This window comes from Scyliorhinus torazame, chromosome 3 (genome assembly GCF_047496885.1).
Source record: "Scyliorhinus torazame isolate Kashiwa2021f chromosome 3, sScyTor2.1, whole genome shotgun sequence".
Taxonomy (NCBI): domain Eukaryota; kingdom Metazoa; phylum Chordata; class Chondrichthyes; order Carcharhiniformes; family Scyliorhinidae; genus Scyliorhinus; species Scyliorhinus torazame.
The window spans coordinates 138,878,650-138,903,916 of record NC_092709.1 but is presented as its reverse complement, the minus strand read 5'-3'; the positions used below and the strand labels follow the sequence as shown (position 1 = coordinate 138,903,916).

General features: G+C 47.0%; 1 protein-coding gene across 1 annotated transcript in view; it reads right to left on the bottom strand.

Annotated features, from left to right (window-relative positions):
• The window catches only part of arhgap24 (Rho GTPase activating protein 24), a 606,798-nt gene that overhangs the window by 289,986 nt on the left and 291,545 nt on the right, over positions 1-25,267 (bottom strand). Inside the window, exon 3 of the mRNA XM_072496252.1 lies at positions 1,508-1,595. Within this exon, the coding sequence (XP_072352353.1) occupies positions 1,508-1,595 (88 nt within the window). The remainder of the gene's footprint in view (positions 1-1,507; positions 1,596-25,267) is intronic.

Here is a 25,267-nt window from a genome sequence, read left to right as displayed (position 1 = left end):
GCATGGGATCAGGTGTGATCTGGTATCCTTCTGCATCTGGTATGTCTCTCTTATGGAGACCATGAATTGGACTCAATTTGAATTGGTTTTTGGAGCAGGCAAAGAGCTGGATTAGGGGTTTGCCCCTGTCCATACACGAGCTCTGGCTTTGTAACTCTGAGAAAGTAATGGATAAAAAGAAAATACACATAAATCCAAATTTCTCCCTTCTCTTCTTGTCCTTCAGTGGAATACAGTTCACGGGATGCCAATAACCTTGTTCACTTTTAAACAGAAATGTCTTTGAGAAGTCGTTGTGCAGACTGGGCAGCAGCCATTGGGAAATGGGTACGACTGACTCTGGCTGCTTGAGAATGTGTTCAGAAGTTGCACCAAAATTCCACTGGGGGATTTGGTGAGGTGTTTATGATCACAGGAGGTTCACCTTCATAAAGTTGCAGACACATTTTTCCCACAATGCAAACAAAATAGAAATTCAGTCCAGGGCTTGTTTCAAAATAGTAAACACATGACACTATTCCTTGCAAATAATCTTATGCAAATTACACTTGGCTTATCATCAATCCTTATCATGCTTGAAGATTTTTGAAGCACTTTGAGAGACATGGGAGGGCAGTGCCAAAGCAGGAAAAGAAAATGAAATACACTGAAATATCTCTCTCTTGTTCAAAGATCCTGCTAACACTGTCCAGTTTTCACCACTTTTTCTCACATAAATAGGACCCTATAATCTGTTTTCTAACTCTGTACATCATTCACCTGTTGTATTTGACATGCCGCATTTTTAAAAATTAATTTACGGGATGTGGGCGTCGCTGGTTAGGTCAGCATTTATTGCCGACCCCTAGTTGCCCTTCAGAAGGTGGTGTTGAGTTGCGTTCTTGAACCGCTGCAGTCCTTGAGGTGTAGGTACACCCACGGTGCAGTTAGGGAGGGAGTTCCAGGATTCTGACCCAGCGACAGTGAAGGAACAGCGATATATTTCCGAGTCGGGGTGGTGAGTGACTTGGAGGGGAACCTCCAGGCGGTGGGGTTCCCAGGTATCTGCTGCTCTTGTCCTTGTGACTGCATGATTGTGATGGATGCTGGGAAATTGCAATGATTCTCACTTTAGGCCACTAAAATAAATCTGCTGTTGTGGAAAGTTGATCACAGCTCATTGTGAGATTTATTAATTGCGATTCAGTCATGGATTTTGCAGCTGACCAATAAAGTTACCACCACAGCCAGCATGATTTTCAAACCTTTTCTCAAGTTGAGATACCATGCAGTCCAAATGTGTGACAAATATTTCCCCGCTCCCAGTCAAATTTGAGAGTTATTCATCTATTTGAGCTTATTCTCCGCATCCCCTCGCTGAAAATAAAACAAAGAAACCTTTCCCTTTCAATTCAATATATTTCAGAAACAACAGTGTTGTTTTACTTTACACAAATTGAACTTTTTGGTGTGGTTTTAGGTAACCTTACAACACGGATGCCAGAAGGGAAATATAAATGTTTCTTACCAGGCACAATTTCAAAGAGGAACTTTCTAGATTCATCTCCATTGTATGAATGCTCAGTGACATTATTTCCAGGCAAGAAAATGGTCCCCTGTAAAACAGACCAAATGAGATTGAGTAAAATGGTTTTGCACAGGACAACAAGCTAAAGGGGGGGGGGGGTCAAAAGCTGTTTATGAATTATAAAACACAAGCTATTAAAATTACCAGCGGGATTACGGTTTCAAACTTGACCGACAATCAGGCGCTGAATGCAACATTATGGTTGCCAATGTTAATTGAGAAGAGAAAAAAGTTAAGACTTGCTAGAATCTTACACAATCTTCGGATTTCCAAAAGTCCTTTAAGCAATTTAAATATTGTTGAAATATTCACTGTTGCCTTGTAGAAAATACAGCAGTCACTTGTGCACAGCAAGGTCAACAACCAACAATGTGATAATGTCCAGATGATCTATTCTTTCACGATGGTAGATGAAGGCTAAATATTGACCAGGACATCAGGGAGGACTCTCCTGCCATCTTTGAATAGTTCCATGAGATTATTTCCATCCATGGAAGGCATGATTTAATGGCTTGTCTAAAAGATGGCACCTCCAACACTATACTTCTTCCTAAGTGGAATATCAGGAAACATTTTTGTGATGAAAACTCTGGAAGGGACTTGAGTTACCCACAACCATTTGACTCAGAGGTGAAAATACAAACACTGAGGCCTGAATAAACAGAGTGATGCAAGGGCTCTGCACCTTAACCAAAGTGAAACCTGGGTCCTGCTTCCAAAAGTCCTGACTCTGAACCTGACACCCACCTTTTTGACTGGAGGGGAAACGGGTGGGGGTTGTTCTTTGCAACTGTGGTTTGCAGAGGCAGCTGCATGTGGAAAAGGTACCCTTTGTGAGAGGTCTGGTGCGCTTTGTCATTGTTAAAATTAGACATGAATGTGCATAAAAAGTGGATAAACTCATTGGAACTGTCAACCTGTCAAGAAGCTCTTCGAACTTCTGAGGGAAAAATCCTGCCATTGAAAAAAAGCATTTGTAATTTCACTAGCTGAGTGTTGACATAAGCCTGAGGGCCATCATTATAGGACTGGTGCTGCATGTCAATTTTCACAACCTATCATTATTACAGTGGAGGCCTCTAAGTTCACAGTTTGCTTCTGGTTATAAAATCTTTGATATGGGCAATGAACACAAATGCTTGTTTTCATAATGGATTGAGTACTTAAAGGAACTTAAATATATTGAATAAGTTCTTATGAATGAGAGTGTTTTGTTTTAAAAAGTGAAGTTATCAATCGATACTTATAACTTTATTTTATTTAATCTCACCATGGATCCTGAGGTGTACCCATGATGGATGCCTGGTGAATTGTCATGGAAGGTGTAAGGGTAAAGGTTGGTGGCTGGAGGAATGTGTTGGCATGAGTTGGCACTAAATTGGCATAGGTGCTATAAAGGGCTATGGGGATGGGTAGAGAGGCATAGACCAGCATGGAGGATATGAGGGGCAATGGAAGGTGGGGGGAGGGGCACGAGGGGGCAAGAGCTGGCAATGATGAGACATGGAGAGTGTGTGAAGGGTGCAGGAGTATGAGGGGTGAGGGTACAGGGCTGTTTTTGTTCTTTTTTACTGCTGGTACAAAGTTCTGGAGCATGGTGGGCCTTTGAACAAGCCTGCCTCTGTACTGGCAGCCCCTGTGGCTGCCTCCACACCGTTTCCAGTGTCAGTGGTCTGAGTTACATTAAGACCAACACCCCCCCGGAACTAAAATCCAAATATCCGGTTCACTTTTTCTCGAGTCAGGTTTGCGGAGTTGGGAATTTTCCCAATTTCGGGAGTGAAAATTTGGTTCCAAGTCACAGCTGACACCATAAATGCTTCCAGAAATCAAGGTAATTAACAAACTAGCAAGTGAGTGTGGAGACACAAATCTCCCCACTGCATATAACATTCTCTTTATTCATACCATTTACTATTAGACCTTCTATAGTGTTGCTCATGGGTAGTCCAGGAGCTTATACTTACCACAGTCACAGAGAGATGTAAACATGATGGTGGTTCATCCATCACTATTACAGGTTTTTTTTTGAAGAAACATACATCACTGGCAAAAGTTAATAAGTATTATACATTACGACTGACAATCGACTCAGATGTATGTGGAGATGTGAACTAAAGAATTTGAGATGATGAACAGGAATTGTCACATTCCTGACTTCCGAGCCATTAATTTTAATCATGGAACAATCAGCATCACAAATTCGGTAAGCTGATGGCCCTGTCCAAATCTCTCATTCGCACTTTCGCCAAATAGGAGTGAAATTTTAGACGTAAAATGGGTCTCATTTTATATGAGGGTTAATTCTCCCACACCTTTGCTGCAAAACGGAGAAAAATCGGGCAGGAATCTCTCAGCCCGGGGTTGGGCCGTAGAATCCCTGCGACCAGCGGGAATCGCGCCACACCGCCCTGACGCAATTATCCGCCATTGACGTCGGCGCCGGTCGGGGGCCGCTCGACACGGCCGCCCCAGCCGATTCTCGGCTCGGGATGGGCCGACCGGCCGTAGCAAAAAACCCGAGTCCTGCTGGCGCCGTTCTAATCTGCTCTTAGCCAGCGGGATCTCGGTGTGGAAGGGTCTGGGGACGGCCTGTGGGGCGGGAGGAAGGAGGAATGCGGGATCGACCCGGGGGGGGGGCCTCCTTTATGGCCTGGCCCACGATTGGGGCCCACCAATCAGCGGGCCGGCTTCTCGGGCTTGGGCCTCCTTTCTTCCGCGCCGGCCCCTTTAGATGTACGCCATGTTGCGTTGGGACCGGTGCGGAGAAGGGAGACACTGCGCATGGACGCATTGGCGCCAGTGCCACAGCGCTTGCGCGGACCATGCAGCGTCCAGTTGACGCCTGGATCAGCAGCTGGAGCTGTCCCCCTATAGGGGCCAGAATTGCTGATCCTGAGGCCGTGTTGACGCCGTCGGGACACGCAACGGCGTTTCAGACGGCGTCAACACTTAGCATCAGGTCACAGAATCCTGCCCATGGTGCTTTGTAAATCTTTTTCCGATGACTTCCGGGTGCGGCGATGACCAGCTAAGTCGCACGTTTCGGCAGCTCCCGGTGGAACCGACTTTTGGGCTCTTAATAAGAGCCCCAACGGCAATTTTAATGGCGAAAAGCACTGTGCGGTAAACCAGAAGGGAATCCCCCCTGGATACGGATGGAAAAAGGAGAGGAAAGTGGCCGGATTGCGGTGGATCCTTTAGAGCAGTGGCAAGGAAGGCAAGCAAAAACCAAGATGGCGTCGGAAGGTGGCAGTTTAATATGGGGCCCTGAACAACACGGGTTTTTGAAACGCTGCGTTGAAGAGCTTAAAAAGGAGATGAAGAAGGAGCTGTTGGCCCTGATATTACAGGCGATTGAAGGGCTAAAAGATGAGCAAAAGACCCAGGAGCGGGAGCTTCGGGTCGTGAAGGCAAAGGCTGCTGAGAACGAGGACGATATACAGGGCCTGGTGGTGAAGACGGAGATGCACGAGGCACACCATAAGCGATGTGTGGAAAGGCTGGAGGTGCTGGAGAATAATGCGAGGAGGAAGAATTTAAGGATTCTTGGTCTTCCTGAAGGTGCAGAAGGGGCGGACATCGGGGCATATGTGAGCACGATGCTGCACTCGTTAATGGGAGCGGAGGCCCCGACGGGTCCGTTGGAGGTGGAGGGAGCATACCGAGTGATGGCGCGAGGACCGAGAGCAGGAGAAATTCCTAGAGCCATAGTGGTGAGAGTCCTCCGTTTTAAGGACAGAGAGATGGTCCTCAGATGGGCAAAGAAAACTCGGAGCAGTAGGTGGGAGAACGCAGTGATCCGCGTATATCAAGACTGGAGTGCGGAGGTGGCGAGAAGGAGGGCGAGCTTTAATCGGGCCAAGGCGGTGCTTCAGAAAAAGAAGATTAAATTTGGAATGCTGCAGCCGGCAAGACTGTGGGTCACATATCAAGGGAAGCACCACTACTTTGAAACGGCGGATGAGGTGTGGACATTTATTGTTGAAGAGAAATTGGAATAAGCGGGTTATTAAAAAAGAACGTTTGAGACAAAGTGGTGGGGTGAATATGGGGGGCGAAGAGGGGGGAAAAAGGGGGGAGAGATGATTTTTATGTTGTTAATCCTGCGACCCGGTAACTTTTCTCTCTTCCACAGGTTGTGGGGAAGGGAGGAAGGGAGGTGGAGGAGCTGGGGGCATTGGCCATTGGGGCCAAAAGGGAAGCGCGGGCTTTGTTCCCGCGCTATGATAATTATGGCAGGAATAGGGAAGCAGGAAGGAGGGGGCGTCGCACGGTGCGAGCCGAGGTCACGGGGGGAAGCCGAGGTCGGCCAGAGTTTGCTGACTTCTGGGAGCAACATGGGGGGTGTAACTACGCTAGTGGGGGATCTAGCGGGGGGGGGGGGAGTGGGAGGGGGGATTTACTGGGTTGCTGCTGCTGGGGAGAAGGGGGAGCTGGTATGGGGTGGGGTGGGCAGGGCGGGAGGGCACCGCCTGGGGGGGGACACAGCTGCGAGGGAACCGGGTGAGGAGCTGGATAAAAGGGGATGGCTAATCGACAAGGGGGGGGGGGTAAAGAGCCCCCCAACCCGGCTGATCACGTGGAATGTGAGAGGGCTGAACGGGCCGATAAAGAGGGCACGGGTACTCGCACACCTTAAGAAACTTAAGGCAGATGTGGTTATGTTACAGGAGACGCATTTGAAACTGATAGACCAGGTTAGACTACGCAAAGGATGGGTGGGGCAGGTGTTTCATTCGGGGCTAGATGCGAAAAACAGGGGGGTGGCTATACTAGTGGGGAAGCGGGTAATGTTTGAGGCAAAGACCATAGTGGCGGATAGTGGGGGCAGATACGTGATGGTGAGTGGCAAATTACAGGGTGAGGCGGTGGTCTTAGTGAACGTATATGCCCCGAACTGGGATGATGCCAACTTTATGAGGCGCATGTTAGGACGTATCCCGGACCTAGAGGTGGGGAAGTTGGTAATGGGTGGAGATTTTAACACGGTGCTGGAACCAGGGCTGGACAGATCGAGGTCCAGGACTGGAAGGAGGCCGGCAGCAGCCAAGGTGCTTAAAGACTTTCTGGAGCAGATGGGAGGAGTAGACCCATGGAGGTTTAGCAGACCTAGGAGTAAGGGGTTTTCGTTTTTCTCCTATGTCCACAAAGTTTATTCGCGAATAGACTTTTTTGTTTTGGGAAGGGCGTTGATCCCGAAGGTGAGGGGGACGGAGTATACGGCTATAGCTATTTCGGATCACGCTCCACACTGGGTGGACTTGGAGATAAGGGAGGAAAAAGAACGGCGTCCACCCTGGAGAATGGACATGGGACTAATGGCAGATGAGGGGGGGGTGTCTAAGGGTGAGGGGGTGTATTGAAAAGTACTTGGAACTCAATGATAATGGGGAGGTCCAGGTGGGAGTGGTCTGGGAGGCGCTGAAGGCAGTGGTTAGAGGGGAGCTGATATCAATCAGGGCACATAAAGGAAAGCAGGAGAGTAGGGAACGGGAGCGGTTGCTGCAAGAACATCTGAGGGTGGACAGGCAATATGCGGAGGCACCGGAGGAGGGACTGTACAGGGAAAGGCAAAGGCTACACGTAGAATTTGATTTGCTGACAATGGGTACTGCAGAGGCACAGTGGAGGAAGGCACAGGGTGTACAGTACGAATATGGGGAGAAGGCGAGCAGGTTGCTGGCCCACCAATTGAGGAAAAGTGGAGCAGCGAGGGAAATAGGGGGAGTGAGGGATGAGGAGGGAGAGATGGAGCGGGGAGCGGAGAGAGTGAATGGAGTGCTCAAGGCATTCTATGAAAGATATGAAGCTCAGCCTCCGGATGGGAAGGAGAGAATGGTGTGTTTTCTGGACCAGCTGGAATTTCCTAAGGTGGAGGAGCAGGAGAGGGTGGGACTGGGAGCACAGATCGAAATGGAGGAAGTAGTGAAAGGAATTAGGAGCATGCAGGCGGGGAAGGCCCCGGGACCGGATGGATTCCCAGTTGAATTTTACAGGAAATATGTGGACTTGCTCGCCCCGCTACTGATGAGAACCTTTAATGAGGCGAGGGAAAGGGGACAGCTGCCCCCGACTATGTCAGAGGCAACGATATCGCTTCTCCTAAAGAAGGAAAAAGACCCGCTGCAATGCGGGTCCTATAGGCCTATTTCCCTCCTGAACGTAGACGCTAAGATTCTGGCCAAGGTAATGGCAATGAGGATAGAGGATTGTGTCCCGGGGGTGGTCCATGAGGACCAAACTGGGTTTGTGAAGGGGAGACAGCTGAATATGAATATACGGAGGCTGCTAGGGGTAATGATGATGCCCCCACCAGAGGGGGAAGCGGAGATAGTGGTGGCGATGGATGCCGAGAAAGCATTTGATAGAGTGGAGTGGGATTATTTGTGGGAGGTGTTGAGGAGATTTGGCTTTGGAGATGAGTATATTAGATGGGTACAGCTGCTGTATAGGGCCCCGATGGCGAGCGTGGTCACGAATGGACGGGGGTCTGCGTATTTTCGGCTCCATAGAGGGACGAGGCAGGGATGTCCTCTGTCCCCATTATTGTTTGCACTGGCGATTGAGCCCCTGGCAATAGCATTGAGGGGTTCCAGGAAGTGGCGGGGAGTACACAGGGGAGGAGAAGAACACCGGGTATCTCTGTATGCGGACGATTTGTTGTTGTATGTGGCGGACCCGGCGGAGGGGATGCCAGAGATAATGCGGATACTTGGGGAGTTTGGAGAATTTTCAGGATATAAACTGAACATGGGGAAAAGTGAGTTGTTTGTGGTGCATCCAGGGGAGCAGAGCAGAGAAATAGAGGACTTACCGCTGAGGAAGGTAACAAGGGACTTTCGCTACTTGGGGATCCAGATAGCCAAGAATTGGGGTACATTGCATAGGTTAAATTTAACGCGGTTGGTGGAACAGATGGAGGAGGACTTCAAGAGATGGGACATGGTATCCCTGACACTGGCAGGGAGGGTGCAGGCGGTTAAAATGGTGGTCTTCCCGAGATTCCTCTTTGTGTTTCAGTGCCTCCCGGTGGTGATCACGAAGGCTTTTTTCAAAAGGATTGAGAAGAGTATCATGAGTTTTGTGTGGGCCGGGAAGACCCCGAGAGTGAGGAAGGGATTTTTGCAGCGTAGTAGGGATAGGGGGGGGCTGGCACTACCGAGCCTAAGTGAGTACTACTGGGCCGCCAATATCTCAATGGTATGTAAGTGGATGGGAGAAGAGGAGGGAGCGGCGTGGAAGAGATTGGAGAGGGCGTCCTGCAGGGGGACTAGCCTACAAGCTATGGTGACGGCGCCGTTGCCGTTCTTACCGGAGAAATACACCACAAGCCCGGTGGTGGTGGCTACTCTGAAAATTTGAGGGCAGTGGAGACGGCATAGGGGAAAGACGGGAGCCTCGGTGTGGTCCCCGATAAGAAATAACCATAGGTTTGCTCTGGGGAGAATGGATGGGGGATTTGGAACATGGCAAAGAGCAGGAGTAACACAATTGAGAGATCTGTTTGTAGATGGGACGTTTGCAAGTCTGGGAGCGCTGACCGAAAAATATGGGTTGCCCCAAGGGAATGCATTCCGGTATATGCAACTGAGGGCTTTTGCGAGGCAACAGGTGAGGGAATTCCCGCAGCTCCCGACGCAGGGGGTGCAGGATAGAGTGATCTCAAAGACATGGGTGGGGGACGGTAAGGTATCAGACATATATAGGAAAATGAGGGACGAGGGGGAGATTATGGTAGATGAGCTGAAAGGGAAATGGGAAGAAGAGCTGGGGGAGGAGATTGAGGAGGGGCTGTGGGCTGATGCCCTAAGTAGGGTAAACTCATCGTCCTCGTGTGCCAGGCTAAGCCTGATACAATTTAAGGTGTTACACAGGGCGCATATGACTGGAGCACGGCTCAGTAAATTTTCTGGAGTAGAGGATAGGTGTGCGAGATGCTCGAGAAGCCCAGCGAATCACACCCACATGTTCTGGTCATGTCCGGCACTACAGGGGTTTTGGGTGGGGTTGACAAAGGTGCTTTCGAAGGTGGTGGGGGTCCAGGTCGAACCAAGCTGGCGGTTGGCTATATTCGGGGTTGCAGAAGAGCCGGGAGTGCAGGAGGCGAAAGAGGCTGATGTTTTGGCCTTTGCGTCCCTAGTAGCCCGGCGCAGGATACTGTTGATGTGGAAGGAAGCCAAGCCCCCGGGTGTGGAGACCTGGATAAATGACATGGCAGGGTTTATAAAGCTGGAACGGATTAAGTTCGTCCTAAGGGGATCGGCTCAAGGGTTCACCAGGCGGTGGCAACCGTTCGTCGAATACCTCACAGAAAGATAGAGGGAATGGAAAAGAAGAAGACAGCAGCAGCGGCCCAGGGGGGGGGGGGAGGAACCAGAAGGACTCTCAGGGATGTTAGTGTATAAGTATAATATGTATAGGTTGTTGTTATAGGTAATTGTATACTGGACTGCTGAATTGTATTTTTGGAGAGTATTTATTTGGGACAAGGCAGTTGCCATTTAGTTTTGTTTTTTAATTTTGATGTTGTTTATATATTATTTATTTCTTGTTTAAAAAACTGACCATTGTTATTTATATTGTTATATTACTGTGTAAAAGATACACAATGTACTGTTATGGTTGGCCAAAAATTTTGAATAAAATATATTTTTTTTAAAGAAGTAAATCTTTTTCCGAATGTCAACTTGTCAATGACCATTACCTTGAACAGGTTAATCATCACAATATGGAATTGACAGAGTGACTGCGGCTGCAATGTCTGAGCTTAGCATTAAAGTGCCTAGCCTCAGAATTTTCACACAACTGATTAAACTGTATGTTTTTTTAATGTTGCTTTAGGTCCCCTTGTGATTTAACACTTAGCAAGTGAAATGATACCAAGAGTGGCACACACTGATTCGTGATTTTCAATGATGTACGTAGATAAACAGTCTTAAACTGCAAAAAGACATTTGTTGCTTAAAGAAACAAATAGTTTAATAAAGAAAGTTTAATAAATTACATGCCCTCCCAATATAAGGTTAGAAATGACGTTCATTAATGATTGTACAGTGTTCAGCTCCAATCACAACTCCTTAGAAAATGAAGCAGTCTGCAGCCACATGCAGCATGAATTGGACAATAACCAGCCTTGGGCTGGTAAATGACAAGTAATAGAAGTGCTGATCAATTGTCAGACAATAACCACCTCCAACAGGAGAATCTAAATACCTGAGATTGACATTTAACTGCTTATAATCGCTGAATCATCCACCATCTGCCTCTGGGAGAGGGAGTGAGATGGATTGCTATTGGTTAGAAACATAGGCTGCGATCCACTGGCTGCATTGCACCCGAACAGGGTCGCGACGCGGCCAACAGATGCCAGGAGAGGCCTCCCCTGTGCTTCCCGAAAGCCGTTAAACCTCATGAGAACATTACGATCTGGATTCCATCCATCTCGCAGAGTGAAGCCAGATTAGGAGCTGCCTTACCCCTGCCTTTGCCGGATTGAATGGCCACCTGACATCTACTTGCCTCATCAGGGAGATCCCAGTCAGGTGCTGTACAATACTAGCCCCCACAAACAGGGTCTAGGTGGAACAGTACCTGAGGGGGGTCTCCCAGGCAATCAAGAGGCCCCTGGTTGGTCAGAAGTGGGGTAGGGTGGCACCCTGGTACTGCTTGTGCCACCTGAGCAGCTTTGCACTGCTTTCCTGACAGTACCCTGGTAGTGTCAAGTTGGCATTTCCAGGCTGGCAGGGGAACAGCCAGGATGTCAATGCCAAGGTGCCAGGCTGGCATTGTACCCACACCGGAAACTGAGCCCGGGGGGTGCCTGTCTGTATGTGGTGGGGTGTGGCGGGCCCGAGACACCCCGACAGGTGAGTTGGGCATTGGGGGGAGGTCCAGGGGTTGTGTTGGAGGGTCGTGAGTTTGCGGCGCCATTTAGAAATGGAGTCCGACCACTTCCTGTACATCGGAGCTCGTCGGAGCTCCTCGATGCAGGAAATGCAGCTAAGTGCAGCCTCGGTGGGGCATTCCCTGCCGGGGCATGAAAACAAGACAGAGTGCCAATAGATAGTGAAGTCGTTACTGGTACTACAGATGCCGGGAACGACCCCACTAATCCTGCCCAGAATGGCACGTTGTTTTATTTTGGTTAGATCGCGCCCTTAAGAACCTTAACTGAACTATGTATGTATACACTGTAGGTGTTACAACACATCAGAGGTTGGGGATACTGCGGCAAGTAACTCACCTGCTGACTGCCTAAAGTCTGTCCATCATCTATACCAATTTCCAAACTCAGAGCTTATACTACCTGGAAGGACAAGTTAAGGTAGTCGATGCATGGGAAAACCACCACCTGCAGGTTTCCCTCCAAGCCACAAACTATCGGAATGAACAACATTGCTATTCTTTCACTTTGGCTGCGTCAAAATCCTATAACTCACAGCCCTGTGAGTTACCTACACCACTTGGACTGCAGCAGTTCAAAAACGGCAGCTCACCACTACCTACTCAAGGGCAATAAATGCTGGCCTAGCCAGCGACTCCCACATCCCATAAATGTATTTTAAAAAGTAGCTGAATACATCATGTAGTGCAGACAAAGACCCCAGAGTCTGGTTTCAGGTGGTGGTCTTGGATGCAAGGTTGACTTCAACACTCCAGGTTCAAGAGCGGAAAAGTACACTTCAGTGACCTCTGCTGGAGTGCATGGAAGGTGTGGATAGAACCGAGCTGTGTCACCCCCCATTGTCACATAGCCGACCAACATTGTGTGTCTGGAAAGTCATTACTTGTGCAAGGTATTAGAGAGCTGGCAGAATTTTTGCAGTGCGAGCTGATTATTAATCTTCCCCTTCAGGGAAATTGAGACAATTGGGGGTGGTTCTGAGAAGCAACTTTGAAGATTAGGCTGTCAGTAGTCAAATGTTTCTATTGTCAGCTCGTGCCCTCTCAGTTTTCGTACTTTACCATTTGCAAGGGAGCTTGGCTTTTAATTCTCACAGCTAATATAAGTTTATGAGAAACAGAATCCATGGTTAGGTATGTCATGAAATGTATGAAAATTTAATTATCAAATTCACAGGAACTTTTGAAAGCAGTAATTATATGGACACTCTTCACATCTTCCTTTTTTATTAGTTCAAGCAGAATTAGCATCTGAATGTAGACTGAAGTTGGTAATAAATGAAGGGAAAAGGAGCTTTATAATGAATAACAATTGACTCAGCCACCTGCTTAGACAATTTGTGCTCTGGATTCAATTTTTTCTTTGAGGTGAACAACTGTATAAGTTCATTTGGAAACTAGATCAGAGGTCTGCCTCCAATGTGTGAAGAGAAACTGAGTCATCAATAACTCCAGAACGAAAAATGCACATCATCTTAAACACCACATGCCAACCTGAATAAATTTCATTGAAAACCAAAAACGTTCTAATCCAGACCTGACTGATGATGATTTATAGGCTTTTCTTTCAACTACAAAGACTCACAACAACAATTACATTTATGTAGCACCTTTGATGCAGACAACCATCTCAAAGCTCTTTGGAGAAACATAATTGGACAAAAATCAAGACCGAGCCCAAGAAGGGGTGACTAAAAGCGTGGTCAAAGGAAAGCTTTTAAAGGATAATGACGAATGTGATATAAAATAGTTACTTTAGAGTTACTAGTTAATGTAATGTAGAAATAAGCCACTTTGATTTTTGCAGTTAGGGACAAAGGAATTTGAGACCGCATGGAAAAAGCAGGAAGAGGTGTGTCTATGAGGGTGATGCTTCATTGATAGGGGCCAGAGAAAGGGATTGGAAGTGAGCCAATCAGAATAGATCGAACAGGTCAGGAGGGACATAGGCTGACCTATGTCCGTCGAGTATGTGAAACTTGATACCATTTGAACTGATTTTGCAGAGATCCCTTTGTCTGTTAGTTCAGTCGTTTTCTGGAATGAAAGAGGCTGGATGTCTCTTACATTTCTGTAAGATGATTAAGCTTGCAAGCTAAATAAATAACTTCTGTTTACGTGCGAATCCGTCTCAACTTTTATTGAGGCCAGACTGACAGAGAAAGAAATTTGGAGATCAACATTTGGTGCCGAAACCCGGGATTTCTCTGGGCGATCCTGTTCCAACTGCGAAATCAGAATTAGACTGATTATGAACAGGAGGACGGGAACAAAGGGCCCTCAATGTAGAAATGGAAAACGACCAGCATTGATTGTTCCCCTCTTCTTATCGTCTGATTAGTCTGGTCACTCGCGGTTGGCACAGAAAGACCGCCTCGACGAAATCACAGGTCAGTCTGGGGATTAGCACTTTAATTGATGGGATTTCATATTGTTGTTTCGGCTTGGGTTAGGGTTTTGGGCTGATGGGACTTTAAATAATAAAGGTTCAGTCTATTATCGGGGTTCAGAGGCTGATGTGACTTTAAATAATAAAGGTTCAGTCTATTATCGGGGTTCAGAGGCTGATGTGACTTTAAATAATAAAGGTTCAGTCTATTATCGGGGTTCAGAGGCTGATGTGACTTTAAATAATAAAGGTTCAGTCTATTATCGGGGTTCAGAGGCTGATGTGACTTAAATAATAAAGGTTCAGTCTATTATTAGGGTTCAGAGGCTGATGGGACTTTAAATAATAAAGGTTCAGTCTATTATATGGGTTCAGGGGCTGATGGGACTTCAATAGATGGGGGTTCAGTCCAGTATAACTGTTTTTAAATCTGAAGATGGTTCAACTCTATGTGTGAGTGTTTTAAATATATAGTTGATTAAGCTAAAATTGTCTCCTTGGACTGTAAAGTTCCGAGGTCTAGTTGAGATTGTGAGGTTGAAGCAGAAGTCTCTCAAAGGGTTAACAGCAGCAGGCGGAGTTGAAAACAGACAGTGCTTCTCACTCAGGCCTTGAGATAACAGTCTGCAGTGTAATCGGATACCTTTCCTTTGAGTCAGTGAACACCAGCAAAGTTACGTTTTGAATTAATTAAAGGAAACCAGTGGGTTTCTCCACCTCTTTGATAAAAGTTATTATTTTCGAAAGCAATTGATTGAAATTGCCAGAATCTTAAATTTTACTTACTTGAAATAAGGTTTATCTCATTTTATCTGGAGATTAATAGAAACTTAAAGAAGATCATGGACACCATTTTAAAAAGTGTCAATCTGAAGATGATAATTGATTTTGCTAATACTTATGATAGTTGATTTTGCTAATACTTATGTGTATGTAAAAGAAAAAAAACTTGTTAAAAGAAAAAATTGTTAAGATAAAGAAATAATTAAGTTGTAAATGTTATACAAGTTTGTGTTAAGCAAATTGTAAATTTAGTTCTGAGTTGAGATCAGAGCTAAGCTTGCAAGTTGCAGTAATTCAATTTGAATTTTCAAACATTTTTAAGTTTAAAAAAAAAAGAGAGCAAATAGAGAAAAGAAGGACACAGATCTTGAATGCGTTGAATAGCACATTTCAAAGGCCCATAAATCTTTCTGTTATCTTAGACCTAAAACCTAGGAAGATTGATGAGCCATAGGAATGTCTGGGGCGTTTTAATGAAATCTACCGGGGGCAGTCAGGCGATTTGCTGTATCAAAATGGTCAGAATTCCCCTCAATACTGTGCTATGTTAATGCATTGCCTACCACCTTCTGTGGTTACTGCTGTGAAATGTAATAACATGAATTGGACAGAGAACGACCCTTCCCAGATGGCAAGGGCAGTCAGATTTTACTGGAAGGAGGGTGTAGGCCAAGAAGGAGGCTCAGTTACAAAGGTTAAGACTGAGTATGTAATGAAAAAGGATGATCTGCAATCCCAACAAGCGGCAGAAATGGTAGTTTACCAGCAGGAGCTCCAATATAGTGACTTTGGGTGGGTGGATCAGCGAAGAGGAGGATGAGACAACAGTGCTATATTTCTATCACCCCCCAGTGGTGGACGTTAGACATTGAACAGCCACTATCACTGCATCACGTTACCCTGGCCTATGACAGAACTGGACGAAACAGGGAGTTGGAGGACAAATACTGGCCATTACTTGAGACCGAATGGCCAGTCAAGGTTACAGCCACAGTCACGGGAAAAGAAGGTACAGCCGATTTTGTTACAATATCACCACATTTATGGCCACAGTCAGCTTCGGTAAGCCCTCATATTACACGTCAGGTCCATGACCAGTACCATGCCAGGGATATGGGGCGAATGGTCAGCATCTTACCGCAGCTCGTCAGAATAGGTATGAGATATACCTTTTGAACAATCCACGTCTGACATTTAAATACTGTACCACTATCAATCCAGCCTGTTTTCTTAGTGGTCCCCCTGTCCATGAAGACGCACCTGGCCACGACTGTTTAGCCTTGATTCAGGAAACTACCACAATAAGGGGCGATTTGAGTGACATTTCGTCAGAACAACCTGACATGATTATGTGTGGTCAAATATCCCACCGGGGTTTAGTTAATGACCTACTGCAGGCCCTCCTTCTGCCAGCGCAGATTTCCGTTATTAAATGTGCTGCCCACACGAATGGTACAACCCCAGTTGACGTTGGTAATGAACGAGCAGATTGTGCAGCGCGCACAGCCGCACAAATTCAGCAAGTGATGGTGCCTAAAATGTTAAGTCAGACTAAACGATCTACTATGAATGTGTCTGCTTCTGACAAGCCAATGCCAACCATCCAAGACGTCATAAGGTTACAGGAGGACGCTCCTGAGAGTGATAAACAAATGTGGAAACGGTTAGGTTGTACATATGATTCTGTTTCCTCTTTATGGACCACGCCAGCACATCAGACTTGTATGTCTGATGTACTGGCTTTATGGGTCATCGAATGTGTACACTTTGCAACTCATTGTGGGGCTCGGGGGACTAGTGATTTGTTGCTGGACACTTGGTGGCACCCTAAAATGCAGGGGTTGGCCCAAAGTATCAGTAATCGGTGTTTGATTTGTCAGCAATATAACACCGGAAAAGGTATCCCTTGTGGGAAGGGGCAAACCCCGTTGCCCAGTGGTCCCTTTGAGACGCTCCAAATGGATTACATTGAGTTGGAAAGGTGTCAATGTTATAAATATGTTTTGGTCATTGTGGATGTGTTCAGCAGATGGGTTGAGGCGTATCCGACTATCTATAGTAAAGCTGCTACTGTGGTTAAAGTCTTGATGAGGGAAATCATTCCCCGGTACGGTATACCAGCTCAGTTAAGTTCTGATAATGGGCCTCATTTTATTGGACAAATTAACAAGGAGTTTTGCTCCCAGTTGGGCATACGCCAGCAGTTACACTGTGCTTACAGACCACAGGCAGCCGGGGTGGTTGAAAGACACAATCAGACCCTCAAAACTAAATTGGCTAAATTAAGAGCAGACACGGGACTGACATGGCTTAAGTTGCTCCCCGTTGCCCTCTTCCAGCTGCGGGTTACACCTGCGGGACCGGCCCGGCTCTCTCCCGCCGAGATTCTCTATGGCAGGCCTCTTAGAACTCCCTGGAGCCTGCAGGTTCCCAGACGGGTTCAGTTTCATCAGATGACTGAGGAAATGACCACCTATGTTCTAGCCCTTACGCAAGTGCTCAAGGAACTCCATGGCCAAGTCCGCGCGGCTCACGAGCCATTGCCCAGTACCTAGCTCACTTTCAGTCCAGCCCGATAGTTATGTAATGGTCAAAAATTGGACTAGGAAGGGGTCGGAGCCGCGATGGGACGGGCCCTTCCAAGTTCTCCTTACCATCCCCACAGCAGTTAAAGTGGAGGGGCGAAGTGCTTGGGTCCACCTACATCACTGTAAATTGAGCCCATCTCCACTACTGTAAAAGGTCGGATACTAACCTGCCTCCCTTCTCCAGTGCTATTTTACAGGTGTGGAGCATGATGGAGTGGCTACGCATCGTCTGTCTGATATTTGGCCTCACTTCGCTTGGCGTGTTATTGGCGATGGACATGGAAAAGGGGAATATTATGTATCTGTGTAGCCCCAACCAATCTACAAGGATACATCACCTATGCACAGGTGATGTTCTTCACTGCCCCCATATACGAGGACATGGTATCGACTCATGGAAGGTCATCAAAGTTAAGGAGAATGCGGGAGTCATGAAGCAGCTGCACCGGCCCCGGCGATGGGAAGGGAACATTATATGGACATTGCCTTGTTTTTGGAATACATGTAAATTTGATTTTGGATGTGTTAAAAGTGGTACAATAAAGGTAACATCAGGCTGTCAGAAGAGTGTAGGAAGAGACCATGAGAAAGAGAAAGGGACTAGAGAGAGGACGAGGCGTGTGAGAAGGGAAGTACAGCTAGAACGTAGGTTACCGGGAGATGCACTTAAGTTAATTAAAGGCCAAACTGAGGAAAACCCGGGTAGTATGAATCTCTTCTACCAGATTTACCCCCGTCTGTATGGCCAGGGACGGGTTGTCTGCTACCCAAACCCCGCAGCGGTGTCTAGGTTATTTTCTGTTTCACCGCTTTGGGGCACTCCCCAAACGGTGGTTCATTGTCAGCGTTCCGAGCCATTGCCCGAGCAAGTCACTCTTCCTTACGATCCGGATTCAGCACCACCGGCTATTTGCCTTCCCCTTCCTCGGGGTAATCCCCACTCACAGTACGATAGGCTGCGACGGTGGAGGGCGTACATACCTAGCCACTTCACTCCCAATAGGGATTCCCGGTCGTACGAGAATCGCTTCAGCAGTGAAGGATATGGCTGTTTGCTGGTAGAGGTGGACACAAATATAACATGTCTGTTTCCCACCTGTACGGACAGGAGGTGCCATATCACCCAGGCGTCTGGCCAATGCGTTTGTTATAGCACCACTTGCGTTCCATTGAACGCTGGCCTCCAGCTCCTTTGTGAATGGGCGAATGTCTCTCATATCACTGTTGGGAATAGGGCTTTCTGCATTGCTGGGCGGCCCGAATGGGCATTTCAAAATTGGATAAACTGGGCTACTGGGAGGTCCTTACGCAACCGGTATGCTCTTGACTATCTTCTGGCCCGTGAGGGTGGGGTATGCGCCATAGTACAGGGCAAGTGTATTATGGGGATTCAGGACTTGACTGCTAACATTACTAAATTTATGGATCGCATACGGGATCACTTGGACGGGATGCAGGATCCTGACTCTTGGGGTAACTGGGGATTTGGAGGATGGAAGGACTGGTTGATAAATATGGCCATGTATCTAGTGGTAGCTATCGGCTGCATCTTTGTGGGCCTGGCCATCCTTAAATGTGTGATGGGTAGAATGCTGGGTGCACTGGATCAGATCACCGCCCCAATCACCGAGAAAAAAATTTAACTGTTAAAATCCATGAGGGTGAAGCAGATGAAGGGGGGCTAAGACAGGAATTGGAAATGCAGCGACGAATCTTTTTAGATGAGGAACCGTAGCTATAGATTGGATAGTTCGGTTATCATGGAATGATAAAAGGAGGGAATGACGAATGTGATATAAAATAGTTACTTTAGAGTTACTAGTTAATGTAATGTAGAAATAAGCCACTTTGATTTTTGCAGTTAGGGACAAAGGAATTTGAGACCGCATGGAAAAAGCAGGAAGAGGTGTGTCTATGAGGGTGATGCTTCATTGATAGGGGCCAGAGAAAGGGATTGGAAGTGAGCCAATCAGAATAGATCGAACAGGTCAGGAGGGACATAGGCTGACCTATGTCCGTCGAGTATGTGAAACTTGATACCATTTGAACTGATTTTGCAGAGATCCCTTTGTCTGTTAGTTCAGTCGTTTTCTGGAATGAAAGAGGCTGGATGTCTCTTACATTTCTGTAAGATGATTAAGCTTGCAAGCTAAATAAATAACTTCTGTTTACGTGCGAATCCGTCTCAACTTTTATTGAGGCCAGACTGACAGAGAAAGAAATTTGGAGATCAACAATGCGAGGTGATATTACAGAGCTTAGGTCCGAGATGGCTGAAGGCATTACTGCCAATTCTGGGGAAAGGAGTGCGGCATTCACCAAAGGATAAATTGAAGAGCTCTCGGAGGCTTATAGGGCTGGATGGATGATGTGATTGTCATAATCTCTATCCTTACGAGACTTACAGCAACGGGGATCTATTATTCCCAGAATCCTTGGGGGTATACACGCTTTTCCACTAATGAGGTGAGGCGACTTGAACCAGTATAAGGCCGGCACTCTCTTGGTTGGGTATCGCCGAGTGCCATGTACCTAAAGCTCTGAAATAAATCTGAATTATTTCACTCAACTTGGTGTGGATTCCCCTTTCTTGCAAGTACAAAAATGACAGAAATAGGGGGAGCTTGACCATGAAGAATTTGAACACGAGGACAAGAATTTTAAAATCAAGAGAATAGAGGGGGCAGGTAGTAAACATAGGTCAAGAAGCACATGGATATTAGGTGAGTAGGCTTTGGTGTGAATTAGAATGTGGGCAGCAAATCTTGGAATGAGATTAAGTTTATGGAGGGTACGTAAGCAGGACAGTAATGGAACAGTTGAGCCTGTAAGTAAAAAAAAATGGATGAAGATTTCAACAACAGGTAGGCTGAGGCAGGTGAAGAAAGGGGTGATGTTAGAGCAATGGAAGTGGGCAGTCTTTGTAATGGAAGGGATGGGGTTGGGAGTTCAGTCCAAAGTCAACTATGACTGAGCTTCTGAACTGTCTGCTTCAGTTTGAGACAGGAGTCCAGGAAGGGATTTGAATCAATGGCGAGGCATGTTGTGTCATGGCAGGTGTGAGAAATGGGACAAAATGGCACATTGACGTAAGGCAAGGCAATTTATTCCTGGGGCTGTGACACAATTCAGACACAGTGGTGGGTGCTTGCACTTCATGTATAACTGGCCTGACTGCATTTGATTCTGACATACGGGCTTGGAGTGATTATGGATAGTACATGCTCAGATTTCCAAGAGGCATTACTACACTACTGATAAAGAAATCAGAAACATCGTGCACAATGAGAAAGCACCACATTTCACAACATCAAGATTCCCAGTTTGATGAGTGCCATGGTCCCCCTCTAAAATAGCTCTAATGATCGGTGCAAGCTTAATTGATCCATAACTACATCAGGAATGACTTTCGGTCACACTATAAATATGCTTATAAACTACAGCAATAAGTTAAACTGTTTCAATAAAAACAGAAAATGCTGGAAAAACTCAGCAGCTCTGGCAGCATCTGTGGAGAGAGCAACAGAAAAGAAACAGAAGCTTCCCTCCTCACAGATGCTGCCAGACTTGCTGATGTTTTCCAGCATTTTCTGTTTTTATTTCAGATTTCCAGCATCTGCAGTATTTTGCTTTGAAGTTAAACTACTTGTTGATATGACCATGGCAAAATTTGGAATTTTCTCTTAGTCCCAAACTCAAAAGTTTTGCTTTTACATACGTAGAGGGCAGAATTTAATGCCCTCCGCACGTTGGGTCTGGAAGAATGAGTAAGCCGGGTGGGAGGGGTCTTTGATTATGCTGCCTGCTTTCCCCCAGGCAGCGGGAGGTGTAGATGGAGTCAATGGATGGGAGGCAGGTTTGTGTGATGGACTGGGCGGTGTTCACGACTGTCTGAAGTTTCTTGCGGTCCTGGGCCGAGCAGTTGCCATACCAGGCTGTGATGCAGCCAGATAGGATGCATTCTATGGTGCATCTGTAAAAGTTGGTAAGAGTCAATGTGGACATGCCGAATTTCCTTAGTTTACTGAGGAAGTATAGGTGCTGTTGTGCTTTCTTGGTGGTAGCGTCGACGTGGGTGGACCAGGACAGATTTTTGGAGATGTGCACCCCTAGGAATTTGAAACTGCTAACCATCTCCACCTCGGCCCCGTTGATGCTGACCAGGGGTGTGTACAGTACTTTGCTTCCTGAAATCAATGACCAGCTCTTTAGTTTTGCTGGCATTGAGGGAGAGATTGTTGTCGCTACACCACTCCACTAGGTTCTCTATCTCCCTCCTGTATTCGGACTCATCGTTATTCGAGATCCGGCCCACTATGGTCGTATCGTCAGCAAACTTGTAGATGGAGTTGGAACCAAGTTTTGCCACGCAGTCGTGTGTGTACAGGGAGTAGAGTAGGGGGCTAGGTACGCAGCCTTGCAGGGCGCCGGTGTTGAGGACTATTGTGGAGGAGGTGTTGTTGTTCATTCTTACTGATTGTGGTCTGTTGGTCAGAAAATCGAGGATCCAATTGCAGAGTGGGGAGCCAAGCCCTAGGTTTTGAAGCTTTGATATGAGCTTGGCTGGGATTATGGTGCTGAAGGCGGAGCTTTAGTCAATAAATAGGAGTCTGACGGAAGAGTCCATGTTGTCGAGATGTTCTAGGGATGAGTGTTTAGTGTCGTGTTTAGTGATTTATATACTTAATTGTCCTACTCAATTGTTCGGCGGGACTCGGCTGAACTCGGTGGGCACTCGGCCCATCGCGCGGGGCGAATCGCCGGGCGGACCGCGTTGAGCAACCAGCTTCTCCGGTTGCCGGAGAATCGACGGAGTGGCGTCGGAGCGGCGTCGCGTGATTCGCACCACACACACCCCACGGCGATTCTCCGACCTGGCACGGGGTCGGAGAATCCCGCCCATAGCTTCCTGCTTTTAGTCTCCCTCCTTTCCTGAATAGAGGTGTTATATTTATGGTTTCTTGGGGATTAAAACAAAAGTATCTCTTTTTTTTTTTTATAAATGTTTTATTGAAAATTTTTTCCCAAACAACAATTTTTCCCCTCTTACAAAGCAAACACAACAATAACAATACAGAAATTTTAAACAATACACAAGTAACAAAACCCCTTTATCTTTGACCTAAACTAAACCCCCCCTCCCCCCCCCCCCCTCCCCCTGGGTTGCTGCTGCTGGTCATCTGTCTTCCCTCTAACGTTCCCCTAGGTAGTCGAGAAATGGCTGCCACCGCCTGGTGAACCCTTGAGCCGATCCTCTCAGGGCAAACTTTATCTGCTCCAGTTTAATGAACCCCGCCATATCATTTACCCAGGCCTCCAGTCCGGGGGGTTTCGCCTCCTTCCACATGAGTAGGATCCTGCGCCGGGCTACTAGGGACGCAAAGGCCACAACGTCGGCCTCTTTCGCCTCCTGCACTCCCGGCTCTTCCGCAACTCCAAATAGAGCTAACCCCCAGCCTGGTTTGACCCGGGCCTTCACCACCCGCGAAATCACTCCCGTCACTCCCTTCCAATACCCTTCCAGTGCCGGGCATGCCCAAAACATATGTGCGTGGTTTGCCGGGCTCCCGCCACACCTCCCACATTTGTCCTCCACTCCAAAGAACCTGCTCAATCTTGCTCCCGTTATGTGTGCTCTATGTAGCACCTTAAATTGAATCAGGCTAAGCCTGGCGCATGAGGAAGAGGAATTTACCCTGCTTAGGGCATCAGCCCACATACCCTCCTCTATCTCCTCCCCTAGTTCTTCTTCCCACTTTCCTTTTAGTTCGCCCACCGACTCCTCCCCCTCTTCCCTCATCTCTCGGTAAATCTCTGACACCTTGCCCTCTCCGACCCACACCCCTGAAAGCACCCTGTCCTGTATCCCCTGTGTCGGGAGCAATGGAAATTCCCTCACCTGTTGTCTAGTAAATGCCCTCACCTGCATATATCTCAAGAAATTTCCCCGGGGCAACTTATACTTTTCCTCCAATGCTCCCAAGCTCGCAAAAGTCCCATCTATAAATAAATCTCCCACCCTCCTAATTCCCAACTGGAACCAGCTCTGAAATCCTCCATCCATTCTTCCTGGGGCGAACCTATGGTTGTTCCTGATTGGGGACCCCACCAGGGCTCCCCGCACCCCTCTCTGTCGCCTCCACTGTCCCCAGATATTCAATGTTGCCGCCACCACCGGGTTCGTGGTAAACTTTTTAGGTGAGATCGGTAGCGGCGCCGTCACCAGCGCCTCTAAACTCGTCCCTTTACAGGACTTTCTCTCCAGTCTTTCCCACGCCGCTCCCTCACCCTCCATCATCCATTTACGTATCATTGCCACATTGGCGGCCCAATAGTAATCGCCCAAGTTCGGTAGTGCCAATCCTCCTCTGTCCCTACTACGCTGAAGGAACCCCCTCCTTACTCTCGGAACTTTCCCTGCCCACACGAAGCTCGTGATGCTCCTGTCTATTTTATTAAAAAAGGTCTTAGTGATTAGTATAGGGAGACATTGAAATACAAATAAGAACCTCGGGAGGACCATCATCTTAATTGCTTGCACCCTGCCCGCCAGCGATAGAGGCTGCATGTCCCACCTCTTGAAGTCCTCCTCCATTTGTTCTACCAACCGTGTCAGATTAAGTCTGTGCAAGGTTCCCCAGCTCCCAGCGATCTGAATCCCCAGGTATCGGAAGTTTCTTTCCACTTTCCTTAGAGGCAAGCCTTCTATCTCTCTACTCTGGTCCCCTGGATGTATCACAAATAATTCACTCTTTCCCATGTTTAGCCTATACCCCGAGAAAAAACAAAAGTATCTCAATTTTAAATTAGCTCAGGAAGATGGCAAGCCGGAACCCGGGATAGGATGGGAAATTCTAGTCTTATCGGACTGAATCCTGAGCTTGTCGGGGCTGCCGACTAATCATTCCCAAAAACAATGGACCTAAAATTACAATCCAATTAACCAAAACACAAGTGGAGCAGATCTCTGGATGGGGATGCGGTGGAACCTGTTCCCTCCAGGATTCTAACCTTCTCAGAAATTTCCTTTGAGAGACATGGGTCGTGGGACGTAGGAGCCAGGTGGACGGGGCAAGGTGGAGGCTCCCAAACTCTCTTACAAATTCTGCATATTATATTCTCAGTCGGACCCAACAGAAAATCCAGTCAGCTAAGCATGGTGAGAATTCCATGGAGGCCTCAAAAGCCTCCCAGACAAAAATAATTGATACCAGAGGGGATAAACTATCTATGTTATGCCACCAATTAGTTCCTTTAAGCACTGAAAAAGTTTAAACTTACCATATTTTTCCCCCCAGGAAGGACTTGTTTTTCAGGGACACGTTGGGCACTGCTGAAGTGTTCTTGTGAGCTCTAGCAGCCTAGGCCCTTAATTTTAACAATTCCATCTAACAAATGTGGGCTGGATTTTCAAGAGCAGACGTACTCTGCTGAACCTCTGCTGCTGGAGCACTTTGATCAAAATTTCCAACCCCGCAGAAGTATGGTTCCGATTCCATAGCCTGCTGCTTTAGCTGCATGATTTCAATTTGTTAGTTCAATTGGGAGTATCACCATAAGGTATTTAATGCCACAAAGAGCTAAGGCACAGCAGGTTGCTTGAACAGTATATTCAACACTCCCCACCTTAGAACTACCAGAATTTTAACCAGAATAAAATTCTACAAAATCACAAGAGCAGAAGTCTCAAATTCTCATCTACCTATTTTTTAAGCACGGCAAATTTATTTTAAATTAAATATTTTTATTCCCCATTTTCACATTTTCTTCAGAATTTACACCCCACCAACAAACAGTAAACGGTAACAAATACAATGTCAATCCCCCTATCAACAACAACGATCCCAACCTCCCACCACCCCCCAAATAACGGCCCACCTGACAATATTAGCATCAAATAAAACAAAACCTCCCAAGGAGGAAAAAAAGGAAAAAAGAAAAAGGAATCAGGAATATCACCGTTGACATATATAGTCCACCACCACCCCCCCCCCCCCCCCCCGCAACCCCCTCTTAATATTCAAGGCCATCCAA